We start from the raw sequence: 12,739 nt of genomic DNA, 5'->3' as shown, positions 1-12,739 counted from the left end.
CTGGCCATGATTTCTCATACCTTTGAGGGTATTAATATTATCCACGTATGCTACTAACTGGGTTGATTGTGTTAATAGTGTCCTTTTGCGCCGATGGAAGTTCTTCAGACGACCTGGTCCAGAGTCATATTAAAGGAAATGGGAGAAGGGGAGGAGGGGGGGTGTGCATCATCAATAAATAAATAAATAGATTAAAGAGCGTATCTGTTACTTTTTGCTAGTGTTTTTTTATTAAACTTGCAAATACTGATATTTTCAGTCCGGAACGTCTACTGGGAAAACCGGTATCTGCATGTACTCCACTTTAATACACATATTGGAGTTGACAGTGTTGACAGTAACTTCAAACCAAATGTATCTTATGGTGTGATTTCTCGTAAAAACGGGCAACATCTTCCATTTTGTCGTAGTCCATGGTAAAGTCACGTCCAAACAGTCCGTATACCAAAAAGTCGGACACCGCTGTCGTCGACTCAATTGTGAAATTCTTGTAGGTGTAACTGGAAGGAATAAACTCAGCCATTAGTAGATACATTTACCTGTTTTTCATACCCACCTTAGATCACTATATACATCAGTCTCGGTTAGAGTATACCTCCACACATCAAATGGTAAGAGCCCTGTACTCGCAGTGTTTGGTTGGATCATCACATCTTCAAACTGCTCTGAACGAATTCTGGCTGTAATTTTGATGTGTTCGAATTCTGTTCCTGGGGCCACATTTTTGGTATGAAATCTTCTTCCGCAAGTATCCATGGTATCTCCGGTGCATGCCACAATGGCACAAGTTATTTCTCCTAAATTTCGTCTTTCTATGTAAAGCTTCGTGGTGTAGTTGACGCTTAGCGCATATTTATAAGACACCGCTCCGTCAGGAACTTTAAGGTTTCTTCTCTTAACCTCAACAGTACAACATATTTTTTCGTCATTGACGCATATAGTTTTCTGTGGCTCTTCAATAGGAAAGAAAACAGGATAGTCAGATATCCAGTTTTCTTTTACGCGCACCTTGAGAAGATCTGCCGCTGAACTTTCCTCCCAAATTTGAGGTTCTTCGAATTTGAAATCTGCTCTGACATTTTTGGGTACCTTCGCGGTATATAATTTTCTTATCGGATCTGACTTTGTTTCTATCACTTGGATCCGTTTGCGACCAAAGTAGATTCCTGCTCCAGTTGTTCCCATTCGAAGGACATTCGCACCAGAAACCAAGAAGTTTACATTGTTGCTATAAGCCCAGCCCTGGTGTATGGTTTCGGCTATGAAGTAAGAAAGACCTTCAAACCAAAATGTTGGGTAAAGGATGTTCGTGATATTCTCTTGCTGGACTAATCTGTTGGGGAGAAAAGGGTGAATAACATGGATTTGGACCATTTAACGGCATGCTTACTTCACGTCAGGCGCTGAGTTATATGTAAAGGATCTTTAGATGAAACTACGAGAGGTCGATTTAAATGTGACTATTGAAGGAAAATCGTCAAGACTCTGATGGCATGTTCAATAAAGGGACAGGGCGGTACCTCCACCCAAACATGGAAATCTTACTTCTTTACTAGAAGGTTGACATCCCTTATATAGGACATACATATTCGATCATGATATAAAACCACCCAATCTCCCATTAGGTATGCCCCTTCGTGTGAATAAAGGAACGCTCGGCGCATGCGTTATTGGCATACACATCTGTGCATCAGAGGGTGTGCCCGGATGGGCATGCTAATGCGCAGGCAGGATAGGTGGGAGCAAACACTCATCAGTGGATAAAAATTGGCTATGGGAAGAATACCTAGAAATCAAACCAAATATGGAGGACGAGGAAGGAAGTTTGTTACGGTGCCTGGCTTCGGAAATCCGGTACCGGTTATTTTTGGGATTGGGCAAGCGGGCCGTTGACATCCAGCGACCCCAGTGCCTCAGTGATGGCAAACTTGGCTACTTTGGCATCTATTGCTAGAAGAGATAATAGCGTAGTGGAAATGAGGTCTACACTGGATCCTTTTCATAAGAGCTTGAAGTTTGGAAGGTCACCACCCAAGCCGACATTATCCTCGGCAGTCCAGCCGAGATTCGTCGCCGGACTCGGGAACGAACACGGATAGTCCCCGGATTGAGATGAATGCTGCCGTTGTAAAAGGCAAATGTTGAAAGGCGGTAAACTGGAAAAGCGTTTCTTCTACTGGGAGAACGTATAAATGAAATCTGTGACTGAAATATCCAGCAAAATATCAGGGCTCTGATACGGGGCAATAAGTTGTCCTATATTAGGGTAGTAAAGGAGAAAAATGTCGTGTCCCATAGTCACAAGAAACACAGGTAACACCCCTTCAAAATAAGGTAGGTGAGAACGCTGGTAAACGGAATTGGGACGCAATTAGTGAACCCTTTGGTACCCAGCAAGCGGCCTAGAATAAAAAGCCTCTTCTCCAAAGAAAGCTGAGCCAGCGAAAGTTCCGGGGAAAGCTGGTAATTCTTCAATTACTATCTCAAATTTGACAAAACTGGAAGCATCTACAGTTCGTAAAACCGAGGAATGGACAAACGTGCGCGCAAGAATCGATAAAAGGAGATTCGTTCCGAAAGGGATCGAAAATGTGCAGCACAAGTGGTGTGGAGAAGGGGCTCATTTTATTAAAGATTGCACTGGAGATCCGTGATGCATGTTGTGCATAGAGAAAGAGGGAGTAGACGATCTGTACGTTGTAGGTGGGAAAAGTTCGATATATACGAGGGAGCTGAATTGCAGGATTAAATGAGGTCGATACAAGTCACACTCAACAATTGCAAGACCTGCTCCCACAAACCATTCGAGAGTTGAATGTGGCCGTGGCGGTAGTCTGCGAACCTAACCAAAATTCCGGTAGTGCTACGTGGATAAAAGACTCATCTAGAAAGGCGGTGATATGGGCATACGGAAGGCAGGCCATACAAAAAATAATCGCATTCCCGCTTTGTAAGGGCAAAAGTCAACGGCGTTCACATCTATAACTGTTAAGCCCCCCCCCCCCTCCCACATGTTAGACAGCTTGGTGTTGGACTCTAGAAACCATAGCCCTAAAATTATTGCCAACAATTTGAACGCGGGAGTCTTAGACTAGGGAGGCCGAGTGGCGAGAACTAGTGGCCAAATACTGCTTCAAACTTTCGCGGTGCAGAACATCGGACAAACCAACGTTGGATGTACTTTCCGTGGCTAGATTTAATTGTCGATCTAACTTACGCCAGTACCTCGTCGGCGAGAGGGTTGGCTTGGCGGGTGAGTGAGCACTACACAATGACCACCACACAGTCTTTCTCGACAATGAAAACGGAGAAAGTGACAGCCGAATGCGCAACAGAAGTCGCAAAATCAGGATAGCTGGGTGGTCCACTGGAGCTTTCAAGGCAGAGGCATTCTTGGCGGCTTAAGAAGAAGGTCGCGACCCAAAGGGAGGGGCAGTGGAAGCAGTGAATTAGCTATATCAGCGGGTGACTAAGGCATGCCACTCCATAATAGGTAACCAAACAAGGAATCAAGAAATTTTGCTGCTGAGATCATAGTGACCGCGAGCGGACGTTTTGCCGAAAGGCAAGACATCGGCAGATAGAGGGGGAATACCGCGATTTTCGACGTAATCTTCAGAAAACCATAAGGGAAACTAAGCACAATTGCCGGCGGCAGCTGGCCTTGAGGCAAATAGGAACTCGTGGAGCGCTGCTTACAAGGTTGTGATCAGCAATATTCGTTGGCAAAAATCACCCCAAGTGACGTCCTCGCGACTTTTGCTGAAAATGATCGCAACCCTTTTGCCAAAACTAGAAAAAGCGGAGCTCAGACAACGTTTCAACAGGAGGACTTCTCGATTCTCGAGGAAGAAAGATGAGAGATCCGTAGACGAATTGGGGATAATAAGGTTCCGAGATTAAACGTGATTCTGAACCAATCCTTGAAGTTGGCTGCTACTCGTAAAATCAGATCCACATAATTCATAAGCAAATTTGAGTCGTGTCGAGTGGAAGCAGTATTTTCCGCCCGGTGGAAGTGGTAGATGTTGATTCTGCTACCGAAGACCTAAAAACCATCTGGCGCATCCTCTTTCTATGGCTCTATTTGTATTTGAGACACTATCGGGAAGATATTAGGCGGCCTCCGTTTGTCGAGCTAGTGAGTGGTCAATTGAGGCGGCTATATAGGTTTTGGAGAGCGCGTTCTATAGTTGATGCAATGGTAACTGCCATGGATCTGACTCCGAAGGCATCAGCGGTGGATTAATTCTACGCGGTAGTCAAGCTGTATGTCAGGAATGTTTGTCTCCCGGTGAGACTTCTTCGGTGCGAGATGGATGACGGACCAAAAGAATATATTGTGGCAGCAAGTGTCTCCCAACACTCCGGATTGGGCCTCAGCTGTGAACATAATGTTTGACGGAGTGCTTAACTTTGACGTGCCAGAGGAAGCAACATTGATTGGTTTTGCAGACTACCTACCGGTGGTAGTATGTTAGCTGCACCAAAAGGTCGTGGAACTTTATGGAAGTGAAACCATTAATGTCATCAAAGCATGGTTGCAAATTGTTAAATGGAATCGGGAGGACAAAAAGAAAAAGGCCATCCTTACTACCAATTGTAGGAAAACCAATGCTGTCAAAATTCTTGTTGGTAATCACGAGGTCATTTCAAAATCAATCACAAGGTATCAATACCTAGATAACTTGAACCCTACGCGAGAAAAGGCCCCAAAGGGTAATTGATCTCTAGCAAGGATGATGCCTAAAACATGGTCACCGGCTGCCTCGCGCAGTGGTGGTGAAATCCATATTGATATACGCGGCTCCTCTCCTGGGTGGGAGCATGGTGAAATGGTAAAAGGTGAGTTCGGCATACCAGCCAATCGCACTGAGGATGTGCAGCCCATATAGAACGGTGTCCAGTGAGGCAGTGTGTGTCATCGCGGGAATGGTTGATGTGATTGCAGACTTCCGAAAACCCACCAGGAAGAAGCTGCACAGATGATGACAGCAATGGTGCGCGACGATATTTGGAAGATGTTGAATTTCTGTGATGTAATTGGCAGCCTCCATCAGTTTATCGGGGTTGGTTTCTTTATCGAAAACGCAGGGCACGAACCAGGCGCTTTACCCGCATCTACCATTTCGTATCTCACCCCATCTTTGTCGGGAAAGCCGTTTCAGAGAGGAGTTGGCAAATGATAGGAAGCTTTAGCAATAAACCGATCTTAAGACCTACAGTTTTTCGGTTTTGCCTTCGGGTTCCATTACAGTGTAAAAAACGTGAAAAAGCGTTAATGTTTCGTGAAAATGTCGTGAGGCTCCGACGTGCAGACATACATATACACACATATATTAACATTCAATACTTACTCATATTCAATACTTACGTCCTTGCAGGATATTTAAACAAAATATCGTAACAAATGAAGTGTCCAAATTTTACACCAAAATCTGTTTCAAAGATGGGCAATGGTTGATCTAGAGGATCATTTGTACTGGGTTCAATGAAAAGATTCACTTTACGATATCTGGATATTATGCGTCCCTTTCTATCGAAAACTATGTTAGTATTGTAGAGACTGTAACCATCATTTTGAACATTATATGGAGGTTTGCATGCATCTGATCCCCATGTACAAAAATCTTTTTCAACCACGTTGACTAGTACATAAATCTGATTGTCTCTGGCAGCCTTTGAGAGTTCCACTAAAATCTTTTGAAATATTATTAATTAAAATTTAAAGGAATATTATTAATTTAAATTAAAGGATAAACATCTAAAGTAAAGAGTATAAGGCATCCCACACAGTCTCTTTGTTATTATTGTTTTTCTGATTTTTTTTTTATTTTTCAGGGGCACTATGCTTCAGCTTCATTACGACCATATTTAATGCTCTATAAGTGAGTTCAGCAGAAGGAAGGGGGTACAGGCCACAGTACTCCTAATCTGAAACCATCTGCGTCCGGGGTCCTCCAAAAACAAAGACGAAGGTTGACAAGAATGTCGGCCATTGGAAGCCAGCGAAGAAGCGGAGGTTCGCTGGAGTCCTACTCAAAACCTAGTATCAGAAAGCCATACATATGCTAAGCAACGTTGTGAAGAATAAGGAGGCCGCTGCTATCGACGAACGGGATGGAAAGTATCTGGTTAAATATCAGGCGGTTATGAAGGAATGCAATAACAAACGTTTGACAAACCAGCAGAAGGCGAAACTTACCGGCTTCAAGCGTAATCGATTTGAAAATGGAACAATAAAATAAAAGGAGAATATTTTTATGTCTTGCGTCTTCAAAACCCCGTTAGTTGTGACCAAGGAGGAGAAATCTCGGTGACCAGCCAACTTTTCCTTCTCCACATGAATGAAACTGGAAAAACTGGATTATAGAATGCGGTTTGGAGTCAGGAAAAAGAAGCTCGGCTGACGATGATCAGGATTCAGTCGACGCCGCTAACGAGCTGTTGGAGCAAATGAAGATCGATGGCCCGACGGAAACTGTCAATCCTCCTATGCTAGTAGATCATGTTGAGGGCGGCGTAGATAAATATACGCCTCAGCTAATCTGCTGGTTTTCCTCCAAGAGGAAGTCATCGACGTTGCATTAATACAAAAGCCCTGGATCGCAAGAGGCTCAAGCATCAAACGGATCCAAAGTCAATATTACAATTTACTCCATAGCGCAAGGGACACTGATCGGGGGAGACCTAAAAGTGTATCCTTGCCAAAAGGAGCCAACACCCATTTCTGTGTCCGGACCTGAGTTCCAGCGCGGCCAAGCTGGAACAAGCGAGAGTAGAGAACATGTATATTTTTACATTTTCATGACCAAACAGCTCCATCGGAAAACTACAATATCTGACGTTGATCATCGCAACGGGGAATGCCTATCGGTTGCTAGGTTGTGACGTCAGTGCGAGGTACATGCTTTGAGGCAGCTTTTTCACTTTATTTTTAAAACAAACCTATCGGAGTGTAACAAGGGCTGTACGCCAACCTTCCATTTTCCCAATTGGGAGAGCTGCAACCATTTGGCAAGGTCCTTTCACCTCACAGCCACTTTACTGAACGATAATAGCACTTTCACTATGGAGAACTATAGAGTGCCTAATCAGAGGTCCTTCTTAGAACACAGTTGGATAGTTTTCAGTCTAAATTGTGGTGTAAAAGTCTCTCACCACCTCTGAGACTCCAGAAGGATATAAGGGAGGAAGCTTGACCAAGTTATCGAGAACAAATTCTCCGGGGCGTGAAATGGTATTATTTGCACGATAGACGAACAGGAGTCAAAGATCGGGGCTCTGGGAAAGGCATTCGAAACCGCCAGCACCGTGCAATTAAGATCTGTCCAATCTCACCAAGCTGAAACAGCAAAAAAGGATCGTACCGTGCCTTGTCAAGGTATATCGGAAGTGCATTTTCTTTGGATGTATACCGCACTCCTGGAGGTGCCCGCCTGTAATTTTCATATCGCGAAAGACTTTCGACTTTCTTTCAGCTTGAAGACCCGATAGCGCGTGCTCGACATCCACTGAAGAACAATCGTGGGTAAGATGCCCTTTTTCAAGTCTCACCATTCCGAGCTTAAAGGAAAATCCACAAAAACTGCTACTCATGAGGTAATCAGCACTTTTGAGCGGAAGCTACGCTACAAGCCATGACCTGGCTGCCTTTCTGGATAAAGAGGAAGCTTTCGAAGACATTAGTACCAAAACCATAAAGGACGCTTTATTCAGAATACGTTTGAAGGGGTCTCTTATGCATTGGATAGTATCCATGCTAAGGACTAGGATAACCCATTCTGCAACCCTTTGAGCAGGGATGCGAATAGAGGGGTGTGCCAGGATAACACTATCTCTCCGGGGTTCTGGTTGATAGTGCGAATAGAGGAGTGTGCCAAGATAACATCACCTTTTGGGTTCTAGTTGATAGTGATGCATAAAATTCTATGGATATTTGACAGGATCGCGATAGGTGCAATGATGTATACCAATGGCTTAATGATGTTGGTGTCAGGGATATTTTCCTCCGTTTTGGGTGAAATTATGGAGGCTGCGTTAGGAGTATCCATGCACTGCAAGTTGCGGACTCAGCATAAATCTAACCAAACCGGAATTGGTGCTATTTACCTCCAAGACAAGGATAATCGAGTTCCACCTCCCGCGGGTAAATGAACCAAGAATGGCTCTTTACTCCAATGTAAACTATTTGGGTGTAATCCCGAATTCTAACTTAAATTGGAAACTGAACACAGAACTAACAACTGTGGCTTATTGAGGTTTAAAAAGAACTGTACAGCCTTATAAGCCTGTAAGAGAACCTTTGTTAGGAAAGCGGTCTCTGAATATACACAGTCTTCAACCCTAACGTAGGGTTCTATTATGTGATGGCACTTAATATGCAATAGGTTCTTCTGGGGCTCTGCAGTCCTGTCCGGCAGACGGCCTCAATCAACACTGCGCTTTCTCCCACTGGTTCTCCACATCAAACAGGCTGCATTATGCAGTACTGTAAGGCAACTTGAGTTTGGATGTTGGGCAGCAAAACCTTGACGAAGTGCCACGGGAACTTAAAACATTCTCAACGCACTACGCAATACACAAGCCGAGCACCACGAGGGCAGATTGGAGGACCGGTGATATGTTGCATAGTAATGACACAGTATCTTTTTACAGGCGGATCAAAGATGGTCTGTGTAGTGCGCGGGGATTTTCTCGCCATGTCTTTCGGTTTCCCAGGAGTCGACAGTGTATTCCTGTTGAAAGTATAATGATTCTGGAAACCTGTCGAGGGCTGCGGCATTGTGGAGTCAAAACGCAATACCACAGTGATAATTGGGCTTCTCAGAGAGGGCACAGATTTCTACACATCTCTTCCCTAATCAATTTTCAAAAATGCCCATCCTACGGCAACACATCTGGCATTAAACTGAAAATCCAATTTTGCTAAAAGAGCATAGTAACTTTCCTGACAAGCTTATGTTGCAATGCAAGCAGACACAGTAACGAGACCCGAGCGAAAGTAGGCGACCTTCAGATAATGGCCCGCTTCGAGACTGATGACAGCAGCTGTTTGGTTACGCACATTCAGAAGACAACTCTTAGATCTGCTGCTCGTTGCCCGCGACTGGAAAGCTTGTGGGCTTGTGTCAGGGCCTGTATTCAAGCAGTGTGGCACCGATAATGAGGCGATGAAAATTCCAGATGCCGACGAACATTTCACCATTTTTGTTACAATCACTAAGCCTATGCCTTCCCATCTTTGTCTTGTCCCATCTTGAAATTCATATCACCCATCTCGGTCACAATATAGGTGACATTAGAAAACCTCTCCTGAACTGTGTGGCACAACATCCCTCCCCACTATATCGGGAAGCTTTGTTGGTGTATAGTAGTGTACAATTGTGATATCAAGGTGCTGTCAGGAACCGGATCCCAGGTCATGGACAGTAGTGGACAGCAGCAATCCAAGTTCGCCACTGCTACCACCTGGCTTTCCAGGGATAATTTCGCCTTAACAGCCCAGTACCGATGGGTTTTGGGAGTGGGTGTCGGTCGGTCCCTCGACTGCGGTGCAATCTGAAGAAAGATGTATTTCACTCTTGGGAACACCCATTGCAAGAAACCGGAAAAATATCATACAAGCTGATCGTTTATAGGCTCACAATAGGGAAACTGCAACTGGTTGGGAGCTAATGCTGGGCCCATTTAGAAGAAGCTGGATGATATTCCGATGACATAGCTGGAGAGACCTAATATGGAAGTGCTCAAATAAAAAATTATGCGGTACGAACCTACACAGAGGAAAACAATTTAGTTATCCGAATTCATAAAAAACAAAGAGAGAACCATTAGGATTCTGCACAACAACGTCAGGGGCGAAAAAAATGCCACAATGAGGCAAAACAAGGGACACCTTATCAAAATTCAAAACACGATTTTTTTCGGACCCTCGTGGACCACTAAAGGGCAAAAATGCTTCTCATAGAAAAAGGGAACTCCAAACAAAACAACCAAAATTTCGGAAGCAGCGATATCAGCTTCAGTTGATCAAAAGGATTTAAAACCCCAAAATGGAACAACAGAGGCATGGACCTAAGTTGATACAAAGAAAGAAACGACAATCAAAAGGGAAGAAGCAGGCCGAATTGATTACCATCTCCAGTGATATGGTGTACACCAAATATTCTCAATCATTCAAATTGTATCCAGAATTGTTGAACCTTGGATAACATGTCAGTCCCTTTTCGCTTCTAGGGGACCTCACAGTTTGCCCATTCCCAACAAATTTTGGGTCAATTTTGCTCCCGTTTTTGAAAAGCGTGCATATGAGAGACAGTTAGGCAATAATCCAACTTTAATAAGGTTTGGACAGTGCCTTGGTACAGGTATAATAAAAATGTGACTTACGAATGAATAATCCTCCTCATATTCGCATGGCGCAATTTCGAGCTTTGGGTCTGGAATAACCACGGCATATTCACTAATCTGTTCTCGAACATCGACGAAGTAAAGATTAAGTGTCGCTTCCGGAAATACTAAGATTTCAACATCCTAAACGGAGGAAAAATCTATTGGAGTTTTAAAACTTTTACCGATTATAGTTAACGAACGAATCACTTACTTTACTCTTAGCGAGTTTTATGAAACGCACATATTCATTAAGGTTCAGCTCTACGGATTCTCTGAACGATTTGTTGGAAGTAAAGAAATTATATTCCAACACGCCAGCAGTGTAGTAATCTTTTTCACTTGGGTATGCCTATAGAAGGAAAATCACTATTATCTGCCTTAGCTATTGCGAAGTTCTAAAGATTTACACCAATAATTCTAGCACCTAGAACCGCCAAAGCAAGAAGGACTATGGTAATTACTTCTATCACTTCCATAGCTCACCGAGGAAATTAGAGAGACCCAGTGAACGCTTTGGTATCCAGTAACTAACTGAATCATATGTCAGATCGTTTGCAATATTGCGACGCTATATTTGTCAAAGTTACTTATCTTTTCTGAATGTACACCACGAACTGAGAACACAAGATAATCGCAGTTGTTCAAAGGTGGGAGGTGGGGGGGGTGTAGATGGGAGACAGCGAATCACCTGCGGTCGATTTTGGATTTGATATGTTCCTTGACGCATCGATCACAAAGGACACCAGTTGTGGAGCGTCTTTTTGTCCAGATTCGCCTGATACGTGAAGCACTTTTGTTATCCACCTCAGTTCTGGGTCACTGTTACTGACAATAATCGTACCAGTTTCAGTTGGTGATTAAAAAGCTCTCTTATTGAGAAATCTGTCATCAAGAGAGCCCAAATAGGATTTCACCTTAAGCCATTCTGGTTATGTGAATGAAATGGGTGAATTTTCTTACATCTCCCCCTGTTTGTGTTACTCCATTGCAGAATCTCGAAGTAATAAGATTTATTTTTGCTATGCTATTGCTGCCATCTTGGACAACTGGATGAACGGTTTTGACATTCAGTGGAGTCAACCCGTGGTTACGATATTGTGAGGTTTTAAGTGAAAAGGTGGCTAATATTTTTACATGATTATTCCGTCTTTCTGGGATTGGTCGAGAATAGGTGACGAAAGCTAATTAGATGAGAATGGCTGCAACCAGCTCATAGTCACTATATTCTATGAGCAGTGTAGACACCGCAGACGGATTCTTTTGAATATGACGTTAATCGGTAATTCGACGAAGTTTTCATTAGGTTATTACTCCCAAAGTGAAATATTTGCAGTTATTTGATTTACAGATTTTGCCTTCAATGTGTGTTGCCACCATTTGTTTTACCTTTGAATGAGTTATCGCTAGAGAGACTGGATTTTATTCCTTGTTTTTCATCACGTTATCAACCTATCGCTGCCATATCTTTAGATTTTTTACTTTATTCCTTACTAATTGTCACGTTAATTTCCTCATTTTCCTCTCGTTCTAATTGTTTTATTTTTAGTATCATTATTTTATTACTATTTTTAGAATTTTAATTTCATCTTTGTTTATCCCTTATCCTTATTAGGAGTTTGTGCAACTTTATTATTTTATAGCACATGAATTATTTATTGTATTACTTTATTACTTTCTCACTTTCCACTTATCTGATTTTGAATACAAAAGATTATTTTTTAAATTCAAGAACAGGTAGGTTCGGTAGGTATCAGTGGCCACTCCGAGAAGCCCAATTAACGCTGTGGTCCACAATTTTGATGTCACAAGTTATCTTCAATGCCGCCTGTAGCATTTACGAAGGATAGCATTTCTCCCAGCTCTGCAATTAGAGCCATCCTTTATGTCCCTAAAGAACTATTTACTTAGGGTGCGGAGCCTGGCTCTCGCTACGCAATCGCTAAGGAAGTGCCTGCAGATTTCTCTCTTTTCAATATGAATTGCAGGGTTTGCAAAATCAGACGGCATATAGGCAGTAATCCTGTATGCATTTACATGAATGTGACCCAAAGGGTCTAGCGATTAAATCTTATCATTTTCGAGCAGGTAGTGAACTTTCGCTATTTGAAGTAAGCGGGCATTAAGTACTCCGGGTAGATCCCACCCAACAATCGCCAACAGGACAGATTCTTCATCTTTCGAGGGGCTCTTAAGAGCAGAGGCCTCTTTGCTATCACGTCGGCCCTTATACTCATCTCAATGTTGCTATGACCAGGAAATCCAGAAGAAGATGACTGAGTGTGCCACCTAGTCTGCTCAGCGCATCCCTGCACTGCTCAAGCCAGCCTGGAAGATGTTGACACTG

General features: G+C 43.2%; 1 protein-coding gene across 1 annotated transcript; it reads right to left on the bottom strand.

Moving 5' to 3' along the window:
- Window positions 1-288: 288 nt before the first annotated feature.
- LOC119647640 (vanin-like protein 1) lies at window positions 289-10,910 on the bottom strand. Its single transcript, XM_038048702.1, has 6 exons — window positions 10,803-10,910; window positions 10,607-10,744; window positions 10,393-10,536; window positions 5,375-5,700; window positions 557-1,333; window positions 289-500 (listed from the first exon to the last, which is right to left on the bottom strand). The coding sequence occupies exons 1-6, from the start codon at window positions 10,869-10,871 to the stop codon at window positions 344-346; spliced, it is 1,611 nt and encodes a 536-aa protein (XP_037904630.1). The 5' UTR covers window positions 10,872-10,910; the 3' UTR covers window positions 289-343.
- Window positions 10,911-12,739: the final 1,829 nt, after the last annotated feature.

Source organism: Hermetia illucens, chromosome 2 (genome assembly GCF_905115235.1).
Source record: "Hermetia illucens chromosome 2, iHerIll2.2.curated.20191125, whole genome shotgun sequence".
Lineage (NCBI taxonomy): Eukaryota > Metazoa > Arthropoda > Insecta > Diptera > Stratiomyidae > Hermetia > Hermetia illucens.
The sequence above is the reverse complement of the archived record's forward strand: the minus strand, read 5'-3'. Positions and strand labels throughout refer to the sequence as shown.

Bases quoted from the DNA above. Each gene is read 5' to 3' on its own strand.
- LOC119647640 (XM_038048702.1), bottom strand. From the start codon at position 10,871: ATGGAAGTGATAGAAGTAATTACCATAGTCCTTCTTGCTTTGGCGGTT. The intron at 5,701-10,392 runs GTAAGTCACATT...ATATTTCAAAAG, and splicing joins ATGAGGAGGATTATTCATTC to ATTTTAGTGGAACTCTCAAA. The intron at 1,334-5,374 runs GTAAGTATTGAA...TCTCCCCAACAG, and splicing joins TTTAAATATCCTGCAAGGAC to ATTAGTCCAGCAAGAGAATA.